At 56.9% G+C, this 27,180-nt stretch overlaps 5 protein-coding genes across 12 annotated transcripts; 3 read left to right on the top strand and 2 right to left on the bottom strand.

Annotated features, from left to right (window-relative positions):
- Nucleotides 1–300: 300 nt before the first annotated feature.
- On the bottom strand, nt 301–22,278 carry GLOD4 (glyoxalase domain containing 4). 3 transcript variants are annotated; one of them, XM_059717296.1, is made up of 9 exons: nt 22,109–22,278; nt 21,747–21,867; nt 21,407–21,551; nt 21,070–21,206; nt 20,323–20,409; nt 19,958–20,071; nt 19,780–19,866; nt 19,151–19,243; nt 301–582 (listed from the first exon to the last, which is right to left on the bottom strand). In XM_059717296.1, the coding sequence occupies exons 1-8, from the start codon at nt 22,246–22,248 to the stop codon at nt 19,178–19,180; spliced, it is 897 nt and encodes a 298-aa protein (XP_059573279.1). In that variant the 5' UTR covers nt 22,249–22,278; the 3' UTR covers nt 301–582; nt 19,151–19,177. The 3 variants fall into 3 exon arrangements, with proteins under 3 accessions (XP_059573279.1, XP_014459457.1, XP_006277722.1); XM_014603971.3 differs by lacking the exon at nt 301–582 and adding an exon at nt 17,791–18,241; XM_006277660.4 differs by lacking the exon at nt 301–582 and having other exon boundaries at nt 17,791–19,243.
- Nucleotides 4,664–11,279, top strand: TLCD3A (TLC domain containing 3A). 4 transcript variants are annotated; one of them, XM_006277666.4, is made up of 5 exons: nt 4,664–4,913; nt 5,468–5,551; nt 7,410–7,623; nt 8,121–8,216; nt 9,064–11,279. In XM_006277666.4, exons 1-5 carry the CDS (start codon nt 4,792–4,794, stop codon nt 9,331–9,333), a joined length of 786 nt encoding a protein of 261 aa, XP_006277728.1. In that variant the 5' UTR covers nt 4,664–4,791; the 3' UTR covers nt 9,334–11,279. The 4 variants fall into 4 exon arrangements, with proteins under 4 accessions (XP_006277728.1, XP_019347464.1, XP_014459470.1 ...); XM_019491919.2 differs by lacking the exons at nt 4,664–4,913; nt 5,468–5,551 and having other exon boundaries at nt 5,560–7,623; nt 9,064–9,093; nt 9,259–11,279; XM_014603984.3 differs by lacking the exons at nt 4,664–4,913; nt 5,468–5,551 and having other exon boundaries at nt 5,560–7,623; nt 9,064–9,177; nt 9,259–11,279.
- GEMIN4 (gem nuclear organelle associated protein 4) lies at nt 11,659–15,745 on the bottom strand. Its single transcript, XM_014603946.3, has 2 exons — nt 15,669–15,745; nt 11,659–14,985 (listed from the first exon to the last, which is right to left on the bottom strand). Exons 1-2 carry the CDS (start codon nt 15,676–15,678, stop codon nt 11,810–11,812), a joined length of 3,186 nt encoding a protein of 1,061 aa, XP_014459432.2. The 5' UTR covers nt 15,679–15,745; the 3' UTR covers nt 11,659–11,809.
- LOC102577110 (acyl-CoA-binding protein) lies at nt 14,979–16,656 on the top strand. 2 transcript variants are annotated; one of them, XM_019491920.2, is made up of 2 exons: nt 14,979–15,418; nt 16,190–16,656. In XM_019491920.2, exon 2 carries the CDS (start codon nt 16,262–16,264, stop codon nt 16,523–16,525), a length of 264 nt encoding a protein of 87 aa, XP_019347465.1. In that variant the 5' UTR covers nt 14,979–15,418; nt 16,190–16,261; the 3' UTR covers nt 16,526–16,656. The 2 variants fall into 2 exon arrangements, with proteins under 2 accessions (XP_019347465.1, XP_014459476.1); XM_014603990.3 differs by lacking the exon at nt 14,979–15,418 and adding an exon at nt 15,770–15,832.
- Nucleotides 22,279–22,370: 92 nt separating the features above from the next.
- MRM3 (mitochondrial rRNA methyltransferase 3) lies at nt 22,371–24,138 on the top strand. 2 transcript variants are annotated; one of them, XM_059717293.1, is made up of 4 exons: nt 22,371–22,624; nt 22,706–22,956; nt 23,164–23,331; nt 23,472–24,138. In XM_059717293.1, the coding sequence occupies exons 1-4, from the start codon at nt 22,386–22,388 to the stop codon at nt 24,041–24,043; spliced, it is 1,230 nt and encodes a 409-aa protein (XP_059573276.1). In that variant the 5' UTR covers nt 22,371–22,385; the 3' UTR covers nt 24,044–24,138. The 2 variants fall into 2 exon arrangements, with proteins under 2 accessions (XP_059573276.1, XP_059573277.1); XM_059717294.1 differs by having other exon boundaries at nt 22,427–22,624; nt 22,832–22,956.
- Nucleotides 24,139–27,180: the final 3,042 nt, after the last annotated feature.

The following is a 27,180-nucleotide window of genomic DNA, read 5'->3' as shown; positions in this document are numbered from 1 at the left end:
TAGGCCGTTGTTAATTAAAACACAGGACAGGCCGGGGCCTTTCCCGTCGCGCTCGCGAGCAGCGAGGGCTTGACGTGTCCGAGCCACCGGCTGCTGCGGCGGGAACGTCGGGCTGTTCCCAGGGGCTGGGGACCTTCTGATTTTGGAAGACGGCTGGAGAGCGCAGAGGGCGTTTTGCAGCCTCCTCGGCCTCCGGCTCATAAATCATCGGGTTTTCTCCCCGGCGGGGTAGCTCAACCGGACAGTGACACGAACATCAAATCCTAGATTGTTCTGACTAGAAATCACATCTGCTTCCAATAAAGATGCTTTTGCTTGTTTTTAGTGAACTTCATGCAGGAAGGGGACAGCGGCGAGACTACGACCCACATGGCCAGAAAGCCTCGCGTCTATGCCTGCCTCTGCCAGTGATGATACTGAGTGACCCTGGGCACGTCTCTTAGCCTCCGCGTACTTCAGCTTCTCTATCTGTAGCAGGGGACAATCATCTATCTCCTTTGGAAAGCACATTAGGCGTGAAGCATTATCTCTTGAGGCTCTCAGCCCACCCAGCATCCTCCAGATGAGATCAGACCTGAATTCCTAGTGTGAATAACAAGATAAAATTATATATACATATCCATATGAAAGAAAAATAAATGTTCAGCTCTTTGTCCAATTTAAAGCAGCAAATAAAGACCCAACTCCTAGTGTCTTTTTCCTTTGCCGGTCCCCTTCAACTAATCCCATGCTACAGCTGTGAGCCACTGGCATTTTGTGGCGATAGTCACTCCTGCCTTCCAGGGAATTTGCACACTTTGCTCACAAGTTAGACCAGATCAGACACTGTCCAAAGATCCCTCTTCTCCATGTGACTTGCTGAACAAGTGTCCTTCTGCCCCCAACGCACAGTTGAGGGACAGAGCAAAGTGTAAAAAGCAGAAGCGCCTTCTGGGTGAAGAGGTCGCTACAACAGGAGTAGTTGTAAACACCAGCCGCTAACCCACACGGCCAGCTGGTTGAGAGAGAGGCATTGTGATCGCCTTGTGCACACCACAAAGAGAAGCAGAGGGAGGTTCAGGGCCCGATTTCCAGCAGTGCTGGGAACCCACAAGTCAAACTGCAGTCAATGGGAGCTTGGCAGCTGTAGCAGTATCCAACCCAAGGCTGCACAGAGATTCAGGGTGGAGATGAGAGAGAACTCGCTGTTTCCCAAAGCCGCGATCTGAGCACTGCCGAAACAACGCGCAGCATGTTATTTATAACGTAATCCTTTATCTCTTACAGCTGCCTCTGCGCCCTCAGAGACCAGACTCTCAGGACATCCTAGGCACCTTAAATAGCAAGCAACTTATTCATCAAGCTCCACTGCTCCTCCTTATCACCTCCACCTCTTCACTCCCACCCTGTCCTGCCAGCCAAGTGTGCCTACCAGGGCCACTCCAACCCAGCAGAGCTGCAGATGTTAACATCAGGCCAGCCAGCAGCTCTACCCACTTCCCTCATCCACCCCTCCTGAGGCCAACTCTGTACATTTGTCTCTGGCACGGTTCCTGTCTTTCCAAGAAACATACTCGTTCCCCAAAACTTCCTGAAATGAAGACAGTAATAATCAACCGACAGGGACCAACAAAGACTTGGTCTTGGACCTCTATCCTAAGCCTGTGAGGTCGTAATTAATATACAGTTGAAGTGGCCCGACACATGTCAAGCAAAGATGGGAATCAGTGAAACGTGATTCTGTTAGGAGTTTCTTTCCTCCTTCAAGATAACTGTGAAGTGGAAAATGCACCTCTGCATAAGCCTAACCAGTGTACAGTGGAGCAGAGGGGATCTCCTACCTGCTTAGAGTCACTCAAGTCCGGGGGTTGGTTTCCTTCCTTTGTTTTAGAACATGAATGCCTTTGTTCGCAGGCCAACGCAACGTGTTTCTGCCTGCTGCTGCTTCAGACCCCATGCAGACTAGACTCTGAGCTCACGTTGGCATGACTGGACTTCTGGACTTGCTGCAAGGGCACTTCCAGGTAAACATCACTGAAACTGTTTTCAAAATCTACTAAAATACAGCTCGATCCCCAAACCCTTGGGATGAGTCATCAATAGGCCCATGTGAGCAACTAGTCGCTTAAGCAGAGGCATAATCCAAAGCAGTAGGGAGATTGTCACTGTCCTCAACAGGCTCCATAGCAGGCCTGGAGGGTTGCAAAATTAGGCTTTTGCTTGTTTGTTCCTGTTTTGTTAAAAGTTTGCATATGATTTCAATGGAACAATACACCCAGCACAATCCGTTTGGCATCCAAGTCCTCTGCCAGTTTAGGTTGCGTTGCTTCAACATTCATTGGCTTAAAAAACAAGAAAGCTCTTTCCAGCTGATCGTAGCAGTTGTGGCAAAGGGAACATTTAGTACAGGAGCAGCATAAGGGCAGGCATAACATGTGAAATTCCCTACGTGGAACATGCACCTCCCTGTTATTTTTAACTTACAAGACTTTTGTTGAGAGAATCTATTTCAAGAGACTCAAATCACATTTGAAATGATCTTATATATTTTTAAGACATTCAAATATCAAAATACTATTTGAAATTTGTTTAACTGCTTTGGGCACAAATAATGGCTCTAACAGTAACTATTTATAACTGAAAAAAATGGAGCATGGCATGAGACATGAGATAGGGTACTTGGTGTCTGAAAGCTTCTCCATATCACCCCCACTTGTACAGTTGATCCAATACAAGTTATCACACCCACAAAAAAATCCCAGAGCAAGACTATTTTTTATTGTGAATATATTTCATGTTCCAGGTCAAATCAGCCACATCAGTCCCAAATGGTATCAATTGAGAAGAACTCATTCAGAAACTGCATGGATTGAGCAGGCAGAACTCAACCGTTCGAAACACCATGTGTGGCACTAAACCGGTGAGCATCCTTCATCCCAGGCTCTCACCCTGGGACTTCAGAGACTCCCAAATCCATCGGCAGGCATCCTGTATGCAGGCCCAAGCCCCGAGATCTTGGGATTTGGATACCCCCACTTGATGTAAGCTAAGGAGGCTGAGAAGCAAAACTATTTCTCCAGTTTCTTCACTGTGTGCATTTGACAGTGTAGTGACAGTTTCCCTTGGGGCTTATCTGGATCTTTCACACAACACCAAGGGAGACTACAAATATTTTGTTGAATGGGGAAAGACGTGCATAAAAGCCACAAAAATCAGCCAGGGGACTGGAGTCTCTCAAGCCACTTTGACTCTGACCTGACTAACCTGAAGTTACCAACATCAGGAGGACTTGGTGGGATTCCACTTTGAACATTACAGCTGACGGCTTGTGTAATACTTTCAAGATTGTACAATGTAAATTGTGTGTAACCATCCTTTACCAACAGCACCGTGGGGAGATGCTGACTGATGCCATCAGATGCAAAGAGAGGTTTCTGTTACGCCCCACTACATTGCTTTTAAGGCGGCACATTTGGCAGCTGTGAAAGGAAAAAAGAATTGCATAGCTACTGTTTTCACCAGGAGCTCACCTGCGCTGGCATTTCCTTTGGCTGCCGCTCCATGTGCTATTTAGAAGATTAAAACCGAGCAGCACCAGTAACCACCCAGGACGGTGCCTTTTTCTTGTATGCATTTATTAATAACTGACTATTACCATGTCGCATAAATGTTTCAGCTGCACTCTATAGGCAAAAACATGACTGAAAAAAACAACTCATGGGAGAAAAGTTTGGTCTTGTAATTAAGGCAAGGAAGTGAGTCAGGGCAAATACCATGTGCTCCCAGCTCTGGATACTGGTGCACATGTGTTGTGTTGATGTGCCAGTTTGCTGACCCATTAAAAGGGGAGGGGACGGTGATAAACAGGGCCACTGCACTGTGTTTTCGAGACCAAGTTAATTCATATTTATTCTGCGCACTGAAATCATGACGTAACAGCAAGGCAAAGCCCTAATCAAGGGGACAGAAAGGTGCCCGGCTGCCAGGGTTACTCTGTTAAGCACTCCCTGCTCTGGTTGCTCTGTCTCCCTCAGGTAGATTTGGTGAAACCAGACCTCTACTCGGGGTGAGATGGCCAAACCTGTTCTCCCTGAGCCTGGAGAAACTTGGCAACCCGGCTTCTGCCAGCCCAAAGATGGGCTGATTCATGCCAAAACGCCCAAACACGCCCGGAGTTGCCGCTCCGCCTGATCTCACCAAGGCGGCAGCGTCCCGGCACCGGGCACTAGCGCTCCTGCACTGGGCGAGGGGCACCGCAGCCGGGGCGCAGGGAGCTGCGGGGCAGCGGATGCCCAGGGGGCGAGCACACGCGGGTAGCCCGTGGCGTCTCGCCGTAGTCTCAGCGTTCCGCGGGGTGTCTGAGCGTTCCGCGGGGTGTCTGAGCGTTCCACGGGGCTGTCTGAGCGTTCCGCGGGGTGTCTCAGCGTTCCGCGGGGTGTCTGAGCGTTCCGCGGGGTGTCTGAGCGTTCCACGGGGCTGTCTGAGCGTTCCACGGGGCTGTCTCAGCGTTCCGCGGGGTGTCTGAGCGTTCCACGGGGCTGTCTCAGCGTTCCGCGGGGTGTCTGAGCGTTCCACAGGGCTGTCTGAGCGTTCCGCGGTGGAACCCTCCGGCAGCGCCCACCCCGCGAGAGCTGCGGGGCCGGCGCGGGGGGGAGCCGGGCCGGGGCGTGGCCGTCCGCCCCGCCGCAGCTCCTCCTCCCCGCCTGGCCTGCTGTTGACAATCGGGTGGCCGTGGGTGCGTGTCCCGCGGGGGGAGCGGCGCCGGCAGGTCCGGGAGCAGAGGCCGGGAGCCGCCTGCGCGGCGCGGAGCCGATGTGGCAGACGCTGCCCGTAGCCTCGGTGCTTTTCCCGGGACTCTTCGCTTTGTGCATCCGGAGCCTCGGCTGGGCTGCGCCGGCATGGAGCCTCAAGGACCGGATCCTGCTGAGCGGCAGGTAGCGGCGGGGCAGCAAGCGGGGGGGGACGGGGGCAGCGAGAGCTACACACAGCTGGCTGCGAACATCTGGACCCCGCTCCGGCTGGGGCTTTGCACAGCTTGGGGCAGGACCGGGGCTTGCTGCGAACCAGACGGATCCAGAGCCTTGGCCTGCGAGCCCTGGGCATGGCGGGATGGGCACCCAGCACCGGCTGGCAGGTTGCAGATCCCTGCTGCCCAGTGCGACATGAGACCCATGCCCTGCCCAGCCATCCGGGGAGCTGAGCCTGGCCTTCCCTGGGCTGCACTGTTTGGGGCACCCCCTCTTCCCTTCAGGCAGCAGCAAATTGCAAGCTGCAGCCTCCAGCCGCACGGGTTAGGGCAGGGACCTGAGCACCCCTGAATCTGGGGCAGTTCACTGTGGCTGAGGACACTGTGGCCTGGCACCGGGGTCAATGATGGGCCTGGTGCGTGCCTGAGTGAGAAGCCACTTTACAGTGTCTCCAGCCACCTGCATTGTTGCCCCAAGAAGCAGAGCACTGCCGTGACCTTTTCCTGATCTGTCACCTTCAGGCTGGTGTCCTCTGTCCAAGCGGTCATGGCTGCTGCCTCCGGGATCATTGTCGTCCTGAACTGCAAGGACGTCATACACGACAGGTAATGAAGCCTAGCAGCGATCCGAGCCAGGCTGTACTTTTGCAAGGGATACTTGTCACTAATTCTGCCCACTGAAGAGAGCGGGCAGTTGCTGTGCTCTATTAAACTGAGTTGGAGATGTGGACAGGGGCATCTCTCCCACCACTGATCCATTTTATATTTTAATTAACTCAGTTGGAAGCAACAACAACAAAAAAAGAGAGATAAGGCCACCACCACTAGCCCAAGAGCCACGAAGCACCCTGTGCTGCAATCCCAGCGTTCAGAGGGGAGAAGCCAAGGGGACTGCTGAGAGGAAATGTGCTCAAGGCACATCTAGGCACTGGTTTCCAGTCCCAAAGGACTCTGCAGTGCTCTGCACACCTTAAAATAACACGCGAGTCTAGAGAGAAATGACTTCACCTGCCCTTGACACGCAGCCACCTCTGCACTGAGATGTAACAGCTCGCAGCCGACTCATACAATCACGTAGGCGAGAAAACTTTAAACATGCTATTACAGCTATCTGAAACAGCCTGGAGAATTATAGGAAGGGAGAACGTAATGACTAGAGCTGGAATTTGGCCAACACACCAGAGTCAACTGTTTGAAAAGTGCCAAGAGATTGATAACTACAGTTGTGTAAGATGTTGGGGTTGCACTGAATGCGAGAGCGCCGTGCTGGCTGGGCTTTCGTTCAGCAGTAACCCAGAGGAAAGAGTTTAATCACCTAAGCCATCAGCACTATTTCTCCCAGCTCCTAGGTATTAGTGGAGGCCTCCCACCCATGGATCAAACTTCCTCAACCCTGCTTAGCATAAGAAATCTGTTGAGATCATGGCATAAAATAACAGAGCTGTAAGACATGAGAAAAGTGGCTGCAGGAACAGGCCATGTCTGCAACTGCCCCTCATGCCTGCTCCCAAACAAATGCTTGTTCAACAGCCTTCCTGTTGTCTGGAGCTGTTTCTCATTCTGATACCCTTTTAAAAACTGTGGCCTTCAGAGAAAAAGCTGAGGTTGCTAAAGATTTAGATCCAGTGGCTAAAGTAACAGGATAGTAAGACTGAGGGCTGCAGATAGCAGGTGTCACAGGGGAGCACTTCAATATTGCAGTAAAGGAACAAGACCTCTAACATGCAAAGGAAAGCCCTGCTAGTTGTTCTGGATCCCACAGCTGTTCCCAGAGGAGGTCAAGTCAAAGTGTGCCCTACCCAGCAACTATCAGATCCCTTCCCCATCTGAAACAGGACCACAAGGCAGGCATCAGGACAGTGATGGCAGGATTCAGACCACATTTCTGCTGGCCCACATAAAAAAAGCCGGTCTCTCTGCAAACAGCACATGCAATTAGCTTTCCTTGGGCAATTGCAACTCTAAAATGCAGTGAGAACAGGCAATGACATGCAGTTATTTCCCAATAACCACCCATCGCGAGGCATTTTACTACACAAATAAAACACATGAGGCAGATGTCTCATCACCAGGGACTAACCCGTGTGGATGCAGGGATCTCGGCAGGGTTTGCTAACAGCCGTTCCCGTGGGTGAGGTGGGGAAGCGTCCCCCTTTGGACAATTCTCTAGCTCTGCACGTATGCATTTTGGGATCCTCTGATGCAAGAGGCCCTGCAAGTGACAGCAGCAGCCACAGGTGAGGGGATAAATGAGAGAGGCTCAACATGGCCCTGGGAAGGCCGGTGTCTGGTTAGTCACAGGGGGTCGCCTATTAGAAGTGAGTGCTACTTTGGGCCCCGGAGGCATAGCCACAGGCTGTAGCCGGAGACGCGCACGGGTGACTCAGACGCTTGGACTGCCCCCACCTCCCGGGGTCCCTGAGCATGCAGCAGGCTGCCGCTCTGTGCTCCTTGCTCCCCACAGGCACTGGCTGGCGGTAGAATACGTCTGGGTCATCGTTCCCTACATGACCTATGACATCTATGTCATGTACCTGTGCCACTGGCACAGAAGCAAAGACATGGGGACGACGGAGAAGAAGAACTCACTGGCCAGTGTGAGGAGCTTCCTGAAGAAGGAACGCCTCATGGTGACCCACCACCTCTTCATCCTCATCGTCCTCACACCAATCACGCAGGTAAGGGCGGGTATGGGGGGCAAGGGGGCAGTGCTCTGGCTCCCAGCGCCCCCCCCCGGAAAGGCACAAGGTTCACTGTAACACGTCTGGCTCAGCTTTACACGGGGAGTGACATGCAGGGACTCTAGTGAGTTGTGTGCTGCTTTCCAGCACCTCCCATGTGGCTCTCAATGCACCTGTGCTGCATGCCTGGGTTGGCTGGCAGCCAGGAGAGCTCAGCTCCATTCCTCCTCCCACTTGGTGAGCGGGTGTAGCTCTGGGATCCATGCCCCTGTGCCATGAACCAGCTGCCACCAGCAGAGCAGGTTTTAATCTCAGGCAATTTCCAGGGTGCCACTCGCATCACCCCAGCACAGGACTCATGCTCGTGCAGTTTGCCTTCTGGAAGGGCTAGGTCCAGCGGGGGCAAGGGAAGCCTTTGGCTGGCTGCAGCAGAGCAGGCTGTAAGCACGCGGGAAAAACTGCTGGCGTGTTCACGCCGTTCTGTCTGTCCACAGCACTTCCGCGGGGAGCTGGGGGATTTCTTCGTCGGCTGCATCTTCCTGGCAGAACTGAGCACTCCGTTCGTGTCACTGGGTAAAACCCTGATGCAGGTACGGCCTGCGGGTCCGCAACGCAGTGCGGGTGGGAGGACGGGGCAGCTACTCCAGCCCTTCAGGCTGAGACCAGGTCCCTCGGGAACGCCAGAACGGGCCCTGCTACTCCCCACCCACCTTCTGTTCAGCAACCTGGGCTCTGCACCATCCCCTTGCCACCGCGGCTTCTCCGTCTCTGCAGCAGGAAGGTGACATCTGCCATTGTGCTGGCACAGTGTAGAGGGAGAGCAAAGCCCCAGCCTGGGTTTCCAAATGAAAGGTGAACAGGACAGTGCTGGCAGGGCCGGTGCCTGTTTAAAGTGGGTCCTGGTTCCCATGGGCTTCCCCCATGCTATGGGCTGAAGTTGGCATCAGTCGGTCTCTTGCTATGATCGAGCCACCAGCCAGAAAGCAGCACGGACAGGATCTGCAGGGATTTGAGCCTGGTCCTGCCCCAGCTGCACTGAAGTGATCTGGCAGCAAGCAGTCATGCTCGCTTCCTCCTCCAAGTCCAGCATCCTGTCCAAAACTGCCCTCTCTGCTGTGCTCATTATCCCTTATCCCTCTTCCAAGGGTTTCCCTTTCCTCTCCTCACTGCTCCTCTCTCCTCAGGAAGTCATTTCCTTTTCTGCTCCTGCCAGCCTGTCTCAGAGCCTGGCCCAAAGCCCTTGGGAGTCCACAAGTCTTGCCACGGCCTAGAGTAAGGGCTGGACCTGGCCCTTAGACTGTAAGCTCAATGGGGCAAGGACCGATCCATAGATCTCCACGCACCCCAGCAAGGCAGGCGCAGTTATCCATCACGGAGGAAGGCATGGGGAGGCGGCACTGGCACGGCACTCATCCCCCCCACCGTTTGCTTCCACAGCTAAACATGCAGGACACGCGGCTGCACAAGGTGAATGGGGTCCTCATCCTGGTGACCTTCCTCCTCTGCCGCATCCTGCTCTTCCCCTTCATGTACGGGGCGTATGCCCGGCAGGTGGGCATCCCCCTCTACGCAGCCCCCTTCCACATCCCCGTGCACTGCAACGTGGCCAATGCCTGCCTCATTGCCCCACAGCTCTACTGGTTCGTGCTGATCTGCAGGAAAGCCCTCCGCCTCTACAGTTGCTCCTCATCCGACAAGAGCCGATAGTGGCTGGAGCGGGCTGCGGAGCACAAGGCTGGGAACAGGGCCAGCACCTGGCACTCTGCCCAGCCGCCTTGCCCGTACAATCAGTGTTGGAGGCACCACCTTGGGGACAGAGCCACATCCCCCTGGGACAGTGAGGGTGTTTGGATTTCCATGCTGTCCCCATGGCGAGCCTGGGAGGCAGCGCCAGTCTCTCGCAGGAGGACTTTTCCCCCTGTAACACTCGAGCACCCTGCATCCTGCCCATGGCACTGCCTGGGCATGAGCCAGCGAGTGGGAGTATTGTCCGGAGAAGTGCGAGATTCTTGTTGGGATCAGGCCCTTTGCAAACTGCTCGTTTGTTAGATGCTGCAGACCACGGGGTGGAGAGGGGACAGCTCACAGCACTGGTCCTCCATCCTGGGAGGTTTTTAAGACCCAGCTAGACAAAGCCTTGGCTGGGATGATCTAGTCGGGGCTGGTCGTGCTTTGAGTAGGACGTTGGACTAGATGTGACCTCCCGAGGTCCCTGCCACCCTCATTGTCTGTTATTCTATGACTGATGCAGCAAAACTGACTCTGAACAGCCAGACTGGGGCTAGGGGGAGACAAGGCTGAAGCCAGTGCTGTAAGGGACCTGGGTGTGACTAGCACTGCCTAGCATGTGGCACCAGTGCAAGACCAGTCCTTACCTGGGCACTGAGAGTGGTGTCTCAGCCCAGAAGGACGGTGCAGGAGGTGCTGCCCAGAGCAGCCTGCTCCTGGCAGTCAGTTCCCATCGCCCCAGTGCTGGCGCTGAACTCTGCTGGTTCCCTCTGGTTGCTGCTAGGCAGTGTCTGCCTCTGGTTACGCTCCATGCAGATGTGTCCCAGGACTGACCCAAGGTAACCCTGGTGCCAGCAGTGGGGACCCAGAGCACGCCATGCTCTGGCACAGGCACTGCCAGAAAGTGGATCCTGTGTGTCAGTGTGCCCAGTGCAAACACGATTACATCGTGAGCCTGGAGAATCACCAGACAGCATGTCAGTGCTGCCTCCTGCCCAACCCTCCAGCCCAGCCCTTCGCCTCTCCACGCAGAGAAGGCCGAGCAAAACTCCAAGGAACCGGACCTGGGGTCTAGGCATCAAACCACGCAAGCTGCCGGAGCAGGCAGCATCCCTGAACCTACCCTAGAGCTAGTTGTCTGCCTGCTGCATCCAGGCCGACTGGCCCCAGCACTCTGCTGTGCTGACAGAAGAGCAAACACTTCCCCTCCCCACCAAAGTGCCACAAATCTACAGGAACGGTCCCCAGCCGGCAGCGCTCCCGCTCCAGAGCCGAGTCGGACCCGTCCTCGTCAATGGGGAACAACGGCCCCAACAGGTGTCTAAGCCAAACGCTGGCTGGTCCCTGCAGCCACCAGCAAGGCGAGCACCATACCTGCAAGACGCGTCCAAACAGGTCCCGACTCCTTGTAACCTGTAGTGCCAGCACTACCGGGCCGCGTTTGTCCCTGGGGCATGACCCCAAGAGGCAAATCTGCCCCCTCCCCTCAGCCTCATCTTAGCCACCTACAGAGTAAGTTTACAGAGACCACAGCCACCTCATGGCTTTGTGTTTATGCCCTAGGCCTAACAGTGGGGTTTGGAAGCCCTTAGCTCTGAGCCCCCTACCCTGGAGGCAGCAGGCCTGAGGCCCAGCCCAGCCCCATGCAGCTGAACGAGCAAAGCAAGCAGCTCTTTCCAAAGCAGCTGCCACAGCTGTTCCCCTCCTTTAACAGGGGCTTCCTAATGCACAACAAAAGCCAGCCAGAGAAGCTCCTACACGGGACGGATGGCTGCGGATACATTTCTCTTGCCGTCTGTATTACAAATAACGTCTTAAATAAAGGAAAGGCCGAATGGACCAGTTGAGGCCTTTCCATTTGCACTAACACTACCTTGGTTACTATTGCACCCTCGGAAGAGACCAATAAAGAAATCTGTTCAGAACCCAAGCACAGCGAGTCTTGTGTAGCCCGCTCATCTCTCTGCACCCCGATCCATTACCGTGGGGGCTCAGGACACGCCAGGGTATTTTCCCAGTGGGCAGGTGCCCCTGCTGTAAGTCACCCCTGCAGGCAGTGTTAGAGGGCCCAGTGACTGAGCAGACAACAGGGGCTGAGCTCCCTGCTGACCCTCACCCACCAGAGGCAGGTACCAGGCTATCAGCCTGTCGCTTAACCCCCACAATAGATGGAGGCATCTGAACAGTGTGTTGATGCTCCTGGGCAGAGTTCTGGGGACGGGACACACTGCCCTGAGATCACCTGACACCCACACTTAAACCCTTTGGCCTGTTGAAAAATACCGCCCCCCCAAAACTCAAAAGGAAGGAAAAAGCAAAAGGTTTATTATAGATGTAACAAATCTGCAGCTACCACCTCCTCCACTGGGGAGAGTTTCCACACCACGCAACCCCAGTGCTTGCGACCCACAGGGCCGAGCCGGGGCGCTGTATTTCCAGGCAAGCCGGGCCCAGCTCACAGCTTGCTCAGCTTCTGCTGGAGCGCGGCACGCAGCTCCTGGTGGCTGACACTGTCAGTGATTGATGCCAGGAAGTACTTCTCGTTGGCCCTCCGGAGCGAGCTGTTGAGGGAGCGGTCGATGGCGCAGAGCGCGTCATACTGCGAGACAGTCTCGAGGGCCAGCACCCCAAGGGGCTCGCTGCAGCCGTTGTCTGGGAGCATGGCCACCACGTGCAGCACGTGGCAGAAGAGCTGGATGTAGACAAAAGAGGCCTCTTGTGTCAGGTCCTTGTCCTCAGCTGTGGGACAGGGGGATGGCAGGGCCCCCTTGACTGTGCCCAGCAGATCCGTGAGGCTGGCACAGTAGAGTCTCACCATGTGCTGCCAGGCTTCCTCCAGCAGCCAGGTGGAGCAGCTGGAGCTGCACAGGAACTGGAACCCTCGCAGGAGGAGCACGGAGAACTGCAGCGGGTGGGCGAACGGCTTCAGGTTCAGTAGCGGCATGTACTGCACGTACTCCAAGCTGTAGGGCACGTGGAGGACCTGCCGCTGCAGCAAGGTCTGGATCACGTGGGCCAGCCTCTTCCACTCCCCGTGAGTGCACCACGGAAGAATCTGGACAAGGGCCACGAGGAAGCCCTTGCTGAAGAGGTTGACTTCTTCGGGATTATCCACGTTGATGGCCAGAAGCACCAGCATCTGCTCCCGCAGCGCGGCAGAGATACAGCAGCACTCTATCCACACCAGGAGACCGCTGCCTGGCCCGTAGGCCGGGAGTGGGCGGGGTGTCCACTCGTCCTCCGAGAGCTTGCAGATCTCGAAAAGCGTGGCTGGGACCTCGTTCTTGAAATGACTGCCATAAAGCTTCTTCAGCCGGAGACCGACTGTCCAGTCCAATGGCTCCACCCTGCGGTGCAGCCAGGCCAGCGACTGGTTCCAGACCTCCAGAGAGGGGGCGGCTTTCTGCTCCACCACCTCGCAGAGCTGGGCCAAGGTGGCAGCTACCAAGTCTTTGGTCTCCAGTGCAGGACAGGGTTGGTCCTTCACCCGATGCCAGTAATGTGTGTAGCTGTCTAGGAGCTTGCAAAGGCCAAGAAGGAGAGGGAAGGGGTGGCAGGTCTTTATCCAGTGTTCGTCCTGCCCCGACTGTAGCCCCAGGACCTTGTTAAGGATGTGCAGGCTTAGCTCAATGTGGGCACAGTCTGATTTCAAGTAGGGCAGGACGAAGGCTTGGGTCACCTCACCGGGAGAGAGGAGAGGACTTGCTGAGCCTGGCTGCAGGAGAACAGCCAAGAACTCTAGGAACTGCTCTTTCTCTTTTGCGGTAGACAGCTTCCCCCACACCGTCTCCTTCAGGCACCTCACCAGCAGGCTGCCCCCCCTGTCCAAGCCCTCCTGGGCTTCCTGGAAGCTCAGCGCTGGGAACGAGCACAGGATCTGTGCCAGGAACTGGTGTGTCCCCAGGTTGACGACTGCAAGGTTGCAAACCTTCTTCACTGTGGCCTCCGGATGGAGCAGAGCCAGCCTCGCCACCGAGGCCACAGCCTTGGTCAGGCCCTGATCTGACGCGCTTCGCGTGATCTGGTTAAAAGCCAAGTTCAGTTCCTCCTGGAAGCCCTCGGTGAAAGCCTTCAAGCTCAAGGATAGGCCCCGCCCGCCCCAGGAGTCCAGGACGCCCGAGATCACTTTGTTCTTGTCGGGCAGCGACAGCTCAGTGTAGCACTCCAGGATGGTTTTGGTTACCTTGACCTGCAGTTCCTGGCTCTCTCGGTTGCTGGAGGAGAGACTGAAAGTCACCGTGGTCTCCAGCAGCTTCAAAACCAGGTCTGGTTTCTGGAAGAGGACTTTGTTCTTGATGAGGCAGGTGACCCAGTCCCTTGAGAAGGCCCAGGCCTTCTCAGAAGCAAAAATGGAGCACATTTCCAGGTGCCTGTCCATCTTCTGCTCAATGATTGTCATGGCCACCGAGGCCATAATGCTGCTGTCTGAGTCCTTGCCCTGCAGGTCAGGGTTGATCTGCTTAAGGAAGCCCATGATGATCTCTGCCAGCTCCAGGACCACCTGCTTTTCATCCTTGCTCAGCTCCCTGGCCTCAGCAAAGCACAGCAGGTTCTTCCCGAAAGTGGCAAGGCTGTCGAGGAGTCGGTAGCCCTCGTAGCAAACCTCCTGGCGGCTGTTCAGCATGCAATGCAGCTCTTCACTCCAGCCCTGCAGCAGGTTGTGGAAGAAGCGTAAGCCGACAAAAAGTTCTTCGCTGGACAGCTTGACCACGGACAGCAGGCTCACGCTCCGCTCCGCCTCCTTCACCTTCTCCTCCAGCCCCCGCGGGTGGTAGCGGCTCTCACAGTCACCATTCCAGAGGATGACTACGGACGTGATCTTGTCCAGATACTCCACGGTGGGCAGCACGCTGGACTCCTGCTCTACTACAGTGAACACCGACAGCAGATCTACCAGGTTGGCCAGGGCGTAGCATTTCATTCTGGGAGTGACAATACATCCATAGAGATGCTTTAGCCCATCAACCAGGACTGTGAGCAGTTCGGTGGTAAGAGGGGAGTCGCGCATGGACAGGGGATCGCCTTTAAACCTTTTCGGAGGCTGGCAGCCCTCATCCAGTGGCTCAGACAGGTGCTGGTGGATAAGGGCACTGAATGTCACGATCATTTGGTCCTGCTGCCCCTCCTTGTGCTTCATGATTTCCCACCAGACGTCCAAGAAAAACCTCAAGTCCGATGGGGTCGTCTCGTTCACAACGTACTCAACCAACAGCTCGAGCTCCTGCTGACAGATGCCCGCGGGCAGCGCCAGCAGTAGCTGCACAAAGAGCCGGGGTGCATTCAGCGCTTTAAGCAGCTCAAACAGAACTGTGCGGTTGAGACGGGGGATCATGCTGCACACCGAGAAGAAGGCGTCATCTTTCCACCTCTGGTCAACCTTGGCGGGCCCGGGGCTGGGCAGGAGGATTTTGGCCCAGATGATCATGACGGCTTTCTTCTTCCAGCTGCGGGGCTGGGGCAGGGAGGTGGTGCGGCCAGCGCAGATCTCCTTCAAGGCATCGGTGATGGGTGGCCCGACGTGGTGCCAGTCAGCCTTGGCCAAATCCGCCAGTGCCTTGGGGTGATAGCGCTTCGCAGCCAGCAGGAACCCGCCGTGCAACACCGCGGTTTCCTCACAGATGTTCACGGGCCCTGTTCAAACGGCAATGCGCAATGTTAGAGCGGAGAGGAAGGAGCCCCCAGGGCTGAGAGCACGGGGCTGGCACTGGGAGGGCCTGGGTTTGCTGCCCGGACTCCTTGCACACCACGGGTGGCGCGTCTTTGCTCTCCGCGTGCGTAAAACAGGGCTAAGCAAGACACCCCTCTCTCAACCTGCCTCCTCTGGGGTGGAGCGTACGCAGCCCCTGCCAGCGCAGCGGGGCCCCTCTCCGCCTCTAGCAGCCCGAGGTACAAGGATGCTCAGCAGGTGCGAAGGAAAAGGCCCCACGCCCCTTTTTACAGCTCGTTTCCGAGCCGGCTAGCGCAGGTTCCTAGGGGAGCGAATCTCCCTTTCTATTCCGCGCTGCCCAGGCCACACCTCAGTCGTGTCCCGCTGCAGGCTGCAATGAAAAGGGCTGGGGACACGGTAGGGTCGGGGCTGCTTTAGTCTGCGGGGGAGAAGCGGGAGGGGGCTGCTCTCAGGGGCCGGGACAAGGGGCAGGGCCCGGCCGCGGGGCAGGGAGACGAGGGATAGCTCCGGGCAGGGCAGCCAAGGCCAGAGGTCTCCCTCTTTCCGTCCCTCCCTGTCCAGCCCAGCCCCAGGGCAGAGGGCACGCCCTGCTCGGACCCGGGGCCGGGCTCCCCGGCAGCCCCAGCCCCCGGCCGGCGCCACCCACCCGGCTCCATGGCGCCCCGCGCCGCTCTGTGATGCAGCCGCCCCCGCACCCACGTGGCGCCGCGGCCGGAAGCAGCGAGACCGGAAGCAGCGAGACGCGCGGCGGCACGAGTGGCTCCCGCGGAGCCAGCGACCCCTGGAGGCTCCCAGCAGCACTGCAGCGCGGTAATTCCCCAGCCCAGGAGGGGCTGGAGGGTGCAGAAGTGGCCTCTGCCCCTGCCCAGAGCCCGCAGCGGAGGAGGAGGAGGAGGAGGAAGGGGGCATCCACGGGCTAGGGGCTGGGGGCGGCAGGCACCGATCCTGGGGGGAGGCAGTGGCACGCTTCACCCTGACTGCACGCTTCGGTCCCAGGGTTTTACAGCCCTGTTCTCAGCCCAGGCACCGTGCCCAAACCCTCCGATCAGGCTCTCTTCCCCCGGACGAAGGAGAGGCCAAGTCCCAGAGAACTGCCGTTCTCATTTCAGGCTGAACGGTAAGGCCATGTGAAGTATTTCTGCTCACGGCAACTGTATTTCCTTCCAGTGGTCGCAGCCCGGGTCAGTCCCCCGCGCCTGGAGAAAAGGGAAGGAGGAGGGTCGGCCCTGAGCGGACGCCATGTCTCAAGCCGAGTTTGAGAAGGTGGCAGCTATGGTCCTGCAGATGAAGATCAAGGTCACCGATCAAGAGCTGCTGGAGATTTACAGTCTCTACAAACAAGCCACCATTGGCGACGTCAACATCTCCTGTCCCTGCGCGATGGATGTCAAAGGCAAGGCCAAATGGGAGGCCTGGAACGGGCGCAAAGGGATGAGCAAGGAAGACGCCAGGAAGAATTACATAACCCGAGTCCAAGAGCTCAAGAACAAGTACGGCGCGTAAATCAGAGCGCGTGCTGGGGTCTGGTCCCCCCAGCATGGGTCACTTCGTCCCCTCGTATGCTTCCTCTTTGCCCTCCCCTTCCTTTTGACCAGGCGTGCATCTGCCAGGCTAATAAAACTGCCTTCACACTCTGGAGTGGATGTGCCTGATGACAGGGGAGCTGCCCTGTGAGCATTTCTGCAAGCGGGGAGGTTCATTCCAGGTTACGAACAGGCCCTTCATTGTTCCCGGTCCCCATTATGTGGCTCCGTTCACTGGCCTCTCGGCCTGGGCCCAGCTCTGAGAGCTGCCTGGCTGTCTCCAAGCGTTGCTGTAGTGACAAACAAGGCTTAAAATTTGCTGCTTAGTGCGAGGGAGGTGGGGGTCGTTTCTAGATGGGGTTGGTTATAGACTTTGTGCTTGGGATAGTGCTGACCGCTCCGTCTCTCTCCCTTAAAGAGTGCCCAAGAGAGAATAACCCTCTAAAACCACTTCGAGCACTGGGGGGACTGGAGGAGATGCAGCTGCATGGCTTACAATGGATGCAGCCTCCGCCATGGGCACAGTGCCGCAGCAGTGTTAATCCATAACAGGCCTGGATTAACCCAGACAACACCTCTGCCTGCCATTTCCCTTCAACCCTCTTTAATTTTCCTTTTTAACTCAGCTGATGCAGGATGCTGCCAGCAGGAGCCACACGCTGCAGCTCACCGGTTAGCCAGGCTTAAGCTCAACCAGGGGAAAGGGTTCCTGGGGGGAGGAGGTCTGTCCCGGGTGCCAGGATGAGAGGTTAGTGTGGGGAGACAGTTACATGACAGCCGGAGAGCGTCCAGCTTTGACCAGTGCAGTAGGCCCCATGGCTTTGAAGCTGGTTGCTTGGTGAAGGCTGTGATGTCATTCAAATTGTGATGTCAAGGGACCAGCAACAGATGAATCCTTCAGCAGCCAGGCTGGCGCAGAGATGCAATGTTGCTGAAGCAGACAAGGAACTATTTCCTAACGGCATTACCTAGAAAATCGTGCGACAGCCTTCACCCGGCTTGGGCTAGGTCAGCTGCTGGCACCAGCCGGCAGAGCTCCACCAGCTTCACTCTGCACCACTACACTCAGACCACACTTATGAACCAAAGCGCTCCCCAAAGGAGCCCCATTACGTGACATGTTTTTATGATCTTGGGATTTGGAAGAAAGCAACCTGGGTTGGGGGCCCCGTTTTTTTGTAATCCTTTCATAACGCCGGATTTTTCACAGAGGGCGACTAAGCGCCAGCAAACACGAGCAACACATACGCTGTTGCTATTTATTGGGTAGATTCAAGGTTCAGTACATACCGTTCAACAGCAGAAGCAGAGGTTTAAGTCGATTCTCCTAGCTAATAAAGCTCTTTTAACAGCAGGTAGTTCTCAAGGTAGTTAAACAAAGCTAATTTCTAGGCAGCTGTTCATTTTCCAGGTCAGTTTTCACCACCTTTAAAGCAAGTTCTGACTTGTTCTACTTTGCTAGGTCACCCCCACTCAACAGACCATTCCTACTTGGAATGTGCGGTGTTTGTGTTCCCTCGTGAGAAGCAAAACACAGCTGAGCTTCATGTGGACCCAGTCAAATAAGACCTCCAATACAAATGCTTCACATGAGGCTCTAGGCAAGTTTCCCAGTATCAAGTCACCTTGATTCAGGAGCAGATGGACCACAGGAAAGCAGCAGCAGCAGCGCAGCTAAAGCACAGTGACAGCTCTCCTAAGACAGGCAGGGATTCTTAGAGTTAAGGCAAGCTGATTCCTCCGTGTAGCAGCGAGATCCTCTGCACAGCCAAGGCAAAGTGCATGCAACATTCCCCACCAAGCAATCCCAAAGCGGTTCCCTTCTTAACATGCAGCAGACGCAGCGGCAGTCAAGCACATGCTAGAGAGTGGACTGCTGTGCTAACTACTTGCCCACTCGCCAGGAATGCAAGTGCTCCCAGCACCTCTGGAGTTGTCCAGTCCATCTTATATTCACAGAGCAAGCATCAGCTCCACAGTTTTCCTTTTGCTTTAGCCATGTCTTGCTTGAAAATGAAAACTTAAACATTCGCCTACAAATAACTCCTCTTGCCCCAATCTAAACCAGTCTTCATTGTTTCTGGCTTGAACAGACATGTTGAACTGAGCAGCCCTGATGCCGTTTCATTTCCTGCTGCTTGCTAGCACTGTATTTTCTATTTTAGGTTGTGCAGCAATTCGGTTCTGGTCTCATTTGACAAGGCAGACAAAACTGAGCTGCTACTCACTCCTAATCTACCACTGTCAACACACACTTGCACTCTGGAAAGGAGCAGCAGGCTAAGCTTGGGGCTTTTCTCAAGTTCAGTGGGAAAGGCAAAGTACAAGAGATTTCCAACCATGAACTCGACTCCCAAGTCATGACACCACATGCTACACCTACCTATTACACCCAGCTGAAGCTTTCTCTTTCCCCTCCAAGATGAAGCAGTAGGTGCCATTTACCCAAAAGGAGAGCTGTCTTTTAGGTTGCACTAAGACATGGAAGTCATTCAAATCACAGGGCATTGTACCATCTCTCACTGAGGGGGAGGACATGACATCCAATCACACACATCACATCTTCCAGGCATCTAGCTTGTACTGAAATCAAGGCGTGCATTACCAGGCGATCCTCTCTCTCATGCAGGCACTAAGCGGAAGCCTTCTGCATGTTGTGCTTAGCAAACCACTCGTCGCTTTTGTCCGCTGCCATAGCCTGTATAAACAAAGAGCAGCTATTAGAACAGCTGCCATTTAGAAGCCAGGGCATTCAGGACGCTTTTAGGTCAGTGCCAGACAAAGGGAGGGCTGGCTGACTTCCCAAACAGAGCTGGGAGGCACCCCTCTGCACAAGCTGGACTCCACTGAGCTGAAGACCTGGCTGGTATGGAAGAACGGCTTACTTCAGCAGCAGGTAGAGGCAGGGAGCACCTACCCCTCCCCTCCACCAGATAAATGCATTGGATGAAGAGTCCAATAAAACAGTCACGCCTCGGGGGTTTCTGAATGGATTTGCTCCCTCAGTTTCCCCAAGCCTTGCCAGTTCTTCAGCATTCAGCAGATGGGCAACAGCAACTGCAGGACGGACTCACTGAAAGATCCCACTTGGAACGCAATGCAGCTCCTTTCAAAGGCCAAGCGGACTCCACTTCAACATGTCCAGGAGGCCTAGCCGCTCCTAACTAGAAGCACAGACCTCCTCCTGTTGCCCTTCCCTTTCTCCAGTTACCCTACACAGAACAGAATACTTACGTCATCTAACAGCTTGTCGCCATCTGGATCCACCTTGGAAAGCTCTCGAAATGCTTCATCTCCTACAAAGCAGATTTCGTGCCCATCCTGGAGCAGATGGAACGGAAGAGGGAGTGAGACACCCTTGGGGAGAGACAGCAGGAACTTGAATTCAACCACTATTTCCAGTGCTACTCACCGGATCAGCCAGGATAACCACTTGAACAGTTGCTTTTCCAGGGGTGTCCAAGCTAACCAGCGGTGTTAGAATCTTCTGCTCCTCCTTCTTCATCAGTGCTTCAATGTGCGGTAACTAGAAAACAAAATACGATGACAAAGTCAGCTGTGTCCTGCCAGGCCAGTGACCACTTGCTGTTCCCACCACCCACATCTCAAGAACCAGGGAGACTATTAAGCAGAACGTGTTTGATGAGATGGTCTTGGTTACATACAGACTGGGAGAGATTTTGCAAGGACTACTGATAAGATCATCCCTGGGCCTTCCCCATGCCAGCTGTGGCAACCAAAGAAATGGCCAGAGGTTGCAGGGAAACAGATAGGTACCTCATCCTTTGGACAGGAGAAGGCAATCCGCCCGAAAGCCGTGCCATGATCCACTGCAGCCCCGATGCCTTGCAGCTCCAACTTACACTGAAACAGATTGAAGCAACCAGGTCAGCTCACAGACAAACCCACCTTCATTTTTTGCACACACCCTAATCGTTGCTCCCTGGCAAAGTAATCACCTCAAAGCCACGCGTTTCCCAGTGCAGTAGGGCATTGGTGCAACTTTTACTTGATAGAAAACAAACCTCTAAGCACAGACACGGCACTAAAAGCAGAGGGAATGCTTTCCCAGGAATCTCTGCCAATCATAATTTTTGGCTACAACATACCAAGACAAGCAGCTTGTACTCATGTCAACGTCTTGGAGAAAGTCACTGAATGCTGTTTGTACTTAGTTACTCTCTCTGCGTTTCAACTGTTATGCCCCTCCCTTGCACTTTTATTTTTGTAGTTATTAAGCTGCTTTAGAAAATGACCCTTTTGTGAAATGAGGCCTGGGTATTATTTATCCAACCTTCAATGTCCAAGACTTAAAATGTAAGCTGCGATGCTACAAAGAAAAGCAGGTTCCCCAAGTGCGTGTCAGGGGCCAGCGGGGAGGCCGGCACACCAGTAAAACAAGTGTTCTGAGAAGCAGATTCTGCTTCTCATCAGAAGGGTTCATTTCCACATCGGCCACTCTCAGAAAGCAGGATGCACGTGGCTAACAAAATGCTATTTTGTCAGTCTGCCGAAAGGACTAACCTGGTTATCTCCATAGCCCAGTAAAGCCCTTTGCTTTTCCTCATCCTTCTCGTATATCTTCATTCCCAGCAGATTCGACCAGTAGTTAACAGACTTCTGCAGATCAGAGACAGCCAATGCTACCTTCAGCACAGGATCTGCAAGACCGTCAGAGTTTTCCGTTAGTGGCCGGTAAGGAGGAGTTTTAAGCCCTGGCTCTCCAGCCACAAACAAACACCAACAACGTAACACAGGTGCAGGCTCCTGCAGAGCTCGGTCGAGCCAGATCTGCGATCTAGGCTGCCGTTCCAGTCACAGGCACCTCCAGAGCAGCGCTACAGACGCACGCAGACATTACCTTGCTGTGGTTGCTCTTTGTCTTCCAGGTAGAACTTGTATCCTCCCGGGGCTTCGGTTTCAAACACGCCCTTCGCGACTTCCTTGATCGGCCACCCCATGTTCCTGGCATTGCTCACCGCCTGGCTGGACGCAAGCGTGATGCCCTGGCAGGGACAAGGCACAAACGTACACGCTGAGGTTGTGTCACGTCAGCTGATGGATCAGCGGGGAAAGCCAGCCTCCACCCAGGGGCAGGAAGAGAGCAACCGCTGTCCCCAGGCTCTGCCATACGCCTCTGCCTGGGGTCTGCCCGGCGGGCTCCCAACAGGGACGGGGCCCTGGCGGGAGGAGACGCTCACCAGGAAGTCGTTGCCGAGGCGGTACTCCCCGACGCCGTAATTGTAGGTCAGCTCTACCACGAAGTGAGCGTCTTCGGGCCCGTAGCCCACCATCGTTTTGCTCCACTTCCCGTCGTACGGCCTGCAACAGCCACGTGTCTTACGGTCCGCGCCGGAGGACAGGGCTCGGCCGGGCCGGGACGCGGCGGCGCGGCTACCGCGGCACCCCCGCCCGCACGCTCGCGTGCGCCAGGCAGCGCTCGCCGCACGACCGTGCCCGCGTCACACCCGCGAGCGCGGCCCCGCATCGCGCGATCCCCACCTCGCCTCCCCCGGAGCTCGCTGGCACACGCACTCATACGCACGCGCCCGGCCCCACGCACCCGTTGCAGGCCGCCTTGCAGCCCTGGGCGAACTCCTCGTGGCGCAGCGCGCTCATGCCGAGCAGCTGCCGGTAGAACCGCGCCGCCGGCCCGCGCCGCCCCGCCTTGAACACGAAGTGCAGCGCCCGCCGCGTCCCCATGGCAGCCGCCGCCGCCGCCACTTCCGGCGCGCCGAGATGACGCAGCGCCCTCTCCCCCTCCTGTCGCCGCCACTTCCGGCGCGCGGCGTCGCCGTACTTTCCGCAGGAGCCCGCCGGATATCCGGGGCCGCGCCAAGATGGCGGCGCTGGTGTGGCTGCGGGAGGGCGGCGCGGGGCTGGGCCAGGCGCTGGGGCGGCGGGCGCTGCGGGGACTGCGGCGGCGGCCCGTGGAGGTGCTGCCCCCGCGCGCCGAGCCCGGCCGCCCCCCGCCGCCGCCGCCCCGCGCCCCCCCACCCCCACCCCCGCCGCCGCGAGAGCAGGGACCGGCGCTGGGGCTGCGCTTCGAGACGGCCCGGGCCGGCGACCGCCGCCTTGCGTAAGTAGGGGGGGAGGGGTTGGGTGTGGGGAGGTGCCCGCAGCGCCAGGGCGGGTGCCGGAGCCGCGTGCCGCCCCGCAGGAGGGTGGTGGTCGTGGCCAAGTCGCGGAAGTTCCGGGAGCAGCACGGCAAGATCCTGCTGGAGGGCCACCGGCTGATCAGGGACGCGCTGGAGGCTGGCGCGGAGCTGCAGACTCTCTTCTTCAGCTCCCTGCGGATGAAGGAGCTGAAGGAGCTGCCCGAGGCGGCGCTGAAAGGAGCCAGCTTGGTCAAGGTGAAGTTCAAGGACATCAAGCTGTGGTCGGACCTCGTCGCCCCGCAGGGGCTAGTAGGTGAGGCGCGCGGGGGAGAGGAGGCGGCAGCGAGGCGGGACGGAGGCTGCCTCTCGCGCCAGGCCGACGTCGCGGCGGCGACCCGAGGAGCCGGCTCCTGGCGCGTGTTAGTCGGGGTGGGCGCAGCGCATCGTGGGGCTCGGCCGGGTTAAAGAAAAACTGCCGACTTCCATCTGCCCACGGGCCTCTGTCCCTTTGCTTCCTCAGGAATCTTCTCCAAGCCGGACTGCACCAAGATGGATTATCCGGCCATCCAGCTAAGGAATTCGTTGCCCCTTAGCCTTATCTGTGACAACATCCGTGACCCAGGAAACCTAGGGACTATCCTGAGGTCTGCGGCTGGGGCGGGCTGCAGCAAAGTGCTGCTCACCAAAGGTAGGCCGCTCCCTGGGGAGCCGCGCTCCGACACGACTGGGGGCAGCGGGATAAGGAGATGTCTGGGGTGCCAGCTCGATTGTGGTGGCCTGCAGGCCCTGCCCACTCCTCGCCTCTTCACTTTGACTCTCTTTTCGCAGGCTGCGTGGACCCTTGGGAGCCTAAAGTGCTTCGTGCCGGCATGGGCGCTCACTTCCGCGTGCCTGTCATCGCCAATCTGGAGTGGGAGTCTGTTCCCGGCAACCTGCCCCCTGACACCTGCATCCACGTGGCTGGCAACCAGGACCCAAGTGCCCAGGACGAACCGGAGCACGCCTCGGGCAAGGCCAGCAGCTACGGCTGGATCTCTCGCCCGCGCAACCTGAAGGCGCAGGCTGGCAGAGGGCGCTTGCCTTTGGACTCTAACAGCGAGGAGGACAAGGAAGCAGAAGCCAGGGACCAAAACCCAGAGCTCGCTGCACAGAGCTATTGTGAGAGCTGGACCCGGGGGCCCGTGGCAGTGGTGATCGGTGGGGAAACACAGGGCTTGAGCCTGGAAGCACTGCAGCTGGCAGAGAGCACAGGGGGCAGGAGACTCATCATCCCGGTGGTGCCTGGCATGGACAGCCTCAACTCGGCCATGGCTGCCAGCATCATCCTGTTCGAAGGCAAGAGGCAGCTGCAGCTGCAGCAGCCAGAAAGCACGAGACAGACGTTCCCGGCATCAGGCTAGTACCCAAGGAGACTGCGGCGCACTTCCAGGACCCCACTCTGTATGTTCACGTGTGCGGGGTTAGCATAGAGCTGAATAAAACCAGGGTTGGGGCACTTACTGTTCGGTGTGCTTTGCACGAGGGTTGAACTGAACCTGCCCATTCCAGCTTCCCCTCGGTGCTGGGGGAACCCACAGCCTTGGGCAGGGCATCAAGAGCTGCCTGTAGCTGCCTCTGCTACCAAGGATAGACAGGGCTTGGAGACTGCAGGTGTCTGAATCCACTCCAGTCCCCGAAGTGCTATGCAGGGTTTAACAGGGAGCTGCAAGGCTCTGCCCTCGGGTTCAGGAGAAGCCCCTAGTCCCTGCCTGCTAGCTTCTCTGAGGTGGCTTGGGCCCACTGGCTGGGCGGTACTGTGTGCCTCTTTCTAGGCTCTGAACCCACCCACTCTGCCCCTTGTGCCCCAGGCACTGCTACTCCCTCAGGAGCAGAGCTGGGCTGCAGGGACCCTTGTAGGAGCAGGAGGTGGCTGTGTCAAGCGTGTAGCTGTGTGTTACCTCCTGATGCTCTGGTCCAGGCACGTGCGGTCTCAACAGCAGTGGGGGCAGTTCTGGCTTAGGCTGTGGGTATCCTTAGGCAGCTGGGATATCCATAATGCAGCGGAGGTCCTTGCTGTCATCACCTTCCCCTTGGCCAGCGGCAGTGTGAGCCGTGTTTGGAGGCTCCCACAGAAAGCCGTGCTAATGTGAAGACTCAGCAGCTTCCAGTGAAACTGCTGTCACTAGGTCTCTGAGGTCACAGAGCAGATACCAAGTCCACAGCTCCTTGCTTCCTGCAACAGGGCCTGGTCTCAGTCCACAACAAGCTGTTGCCCTTCCAGCAGGTCTCGTGACTGCTCGGTTGACAGGTCATGCTGCAGATGCACCAGCAGCTCTCTCAGCACTTCCCTAGACTCAGGTGCTGGCCTGAGTGGGCAGTCGCCAGGCCACAAGGTTTCCTGTCACACACCGTCCTGAGTCACAAACCTGCTCCATCTGCTTGCCGCAGGGCCAGCAGGAGATGGACGGTTGTACGGCTCACAGGGTTCTGCCGTTCCCAAGGGCACGTCCCTTCTAGACTCCTGCTGGCAGCGACTGCCTGCTGGACACCTAGCAACGTTCTCGCAGCCACCCTCCCGCCCTGGTACCTGAAGTAGAAGGTGGACTCTGGCTGGCAGAGCTGATGAGATGCAGCTCAAAGCTCCTCCATCACAGCAACACGGGGGCTCCGTAAGCGCCATCCAGCAAGGGACCAGGGCAGAATAAAGACCCGCTCTGAGGCACCCGTGCTGTGGTGGGTTCTCTGTGCCGGTGGGGGTGCGGTTCTGCCACTCGGTAGCACCCGCAATCCTCCCACTGAGCCAAGCACAACTCTCCGGGAGGCTCTGGCCTCTCTCCTGCCGGCAGGTGGCAGCACGTCCTGACCAGAGCCTGCATGGGCAGCAAATGCTGTACGAGTAGTGTTTGGAGCACAGGCTTCTCCTACGGATGGGAGGGGAAACGGAACAACAGCTTGGAAACTGGGGCAGAGAAGTGCAGTCTGACCCCCTTCCCCAGGGGGGAAGCCCCAGGCTCTTCCCCTTATCCATCTGCAGGTCTGGGTTGGGCTGGAGAAATCCCGGAGGATACTGGGAAACCTCCTCCTGCACTGGCACAGGCTGTTGTACGCGTGGCAGGAGATGGGCCCCAGGTGGTCAAACAGATGGGAGAAGGGGCTCCAGCCCTCTTCTGGCACCATGCTCTCCTGGTAGGTGGCCCATGACTTGTCCCAGCTGCAATAAATAGTAACTGCCCTGCGTCCTAGCTCCTGTACATTAGATTCCCCACAGTGGTCACAGCTATACACCAACCTACTTACCATGGGCCACCCTTTCCTCTGGCTCCTATGGCTTGACAGTGGGGTGTAGCATGTTGGGAACTGGAGCCTTGATACCAACCTCGAGAACCGGGAGCATCAGCCTGCTCCACGCCCAGGTGCTTGGCAGGGGGAGGAGGGATTCAGCATAGCCATGCTCTTCTGCTCGGAAGCAGCCTGGGAGACTGTTGCCTTGTGCCAGGACTGTGGCAGCTCCAGGAGAAGAGAGGTCAGGTCCTGGAGGCTACACCGAGCCCTGCGCACGCAGGAACCTTCGTCCCAGGGATCCTGTGCACTTGGTTGGTGAGCTCACCCGTTCCCTGCAGCCCATCTGGATGGGCTCGATTCCTGCCCTTGGAAGGGAGTCGGGTTCCTTTGTTCAAAGCCTGTCCAGAGTTTAATCCTGTCCAGAGTTTAATTGCTGCTGCCTGAACACTGCTAGAGATGAGGCTGCCCTAGCTCAAGCTTCCTCATCTGTCTCATTTAAAGCACAAACATGCCCTGTCCCCTGCAGCCCCCACCCTTGGTCTGGAAGCACTGACCCTATTGAGCCAGTTTCTGCCCAGCGCTGGGCCTGGGGAAACACCAGGATTTCTAACCCTGCTTTAGCCTGGTGGGAGCTGGCAGCTCATCAGCAGCCATAGAAAGCAACCCCCTCCGTGCACATGCTGGGGGCAGCGAGCAGCGACCTCCACTCTGCTGCCCAGGCAGCCGGACTGCCCCAGCAGCACCCAGCTAGCATGAACCACAGCCACCAGCACGAGCAGGGCTGGACCCTGGCTCTGCGGCGCTAGACTGATTATGCAGCCAGCAGAGGCTAGCACCCAGGTAGGCGCTCCAGCCCAGCCATCCTGCCACAGTGAAAGTCAGCACCGAGTTACATGCCAGCTGTGAATGGCAGCTGAGTAAACGCTGCCTGGGTCACGCGGACTTGGCCCCACCTGTCACGCGGGGCTCCGAGCTGCCCCCCTCCCCTGGCAGGCTGCTGGGTGCTGGGGAGGGTCCAACCCTCCAACCTGGGCTGGCAAGAGGCAGCAGGATGACACGGCCCAGCAAACACCTGCAGGGGCCCAAGTTCAGGACACTGGTTGGTGAGAGGCAGCAGGCTTGGTGACACATGGCACTGGCTCAGGCCCCTCTCCCTGCCCCGGCTCTTACCTGGGCAAGGCAGGCAGAGCTTCCCCAGGGCAGGGACCCCTTTAGGACCACTTTGCTCCTACCCCGCCAGGCCAGGCATGTTCAACTCCCCCCGTGGGCTGGGAAC

The sequence above is a fragment of the Alligator mississippiensis genome, chromosome 14 (assembly GCF_030867095.1).
Source record: "Alligator mississippiensis isolate rAllMis1 chromosome 14, rAllMis1, whole genome shotgun sequence".
NCBI lineage: Eukaryota > Metazoa > Chordata > Crocodylia > Alligatoridae > Alligator > Alligator mississippiensis.
The sequence above is the reverse complement of the archived record's forward strand: the minus strand, read 5'-3'. Positions and strand labels throughout refer to the sequence as shown.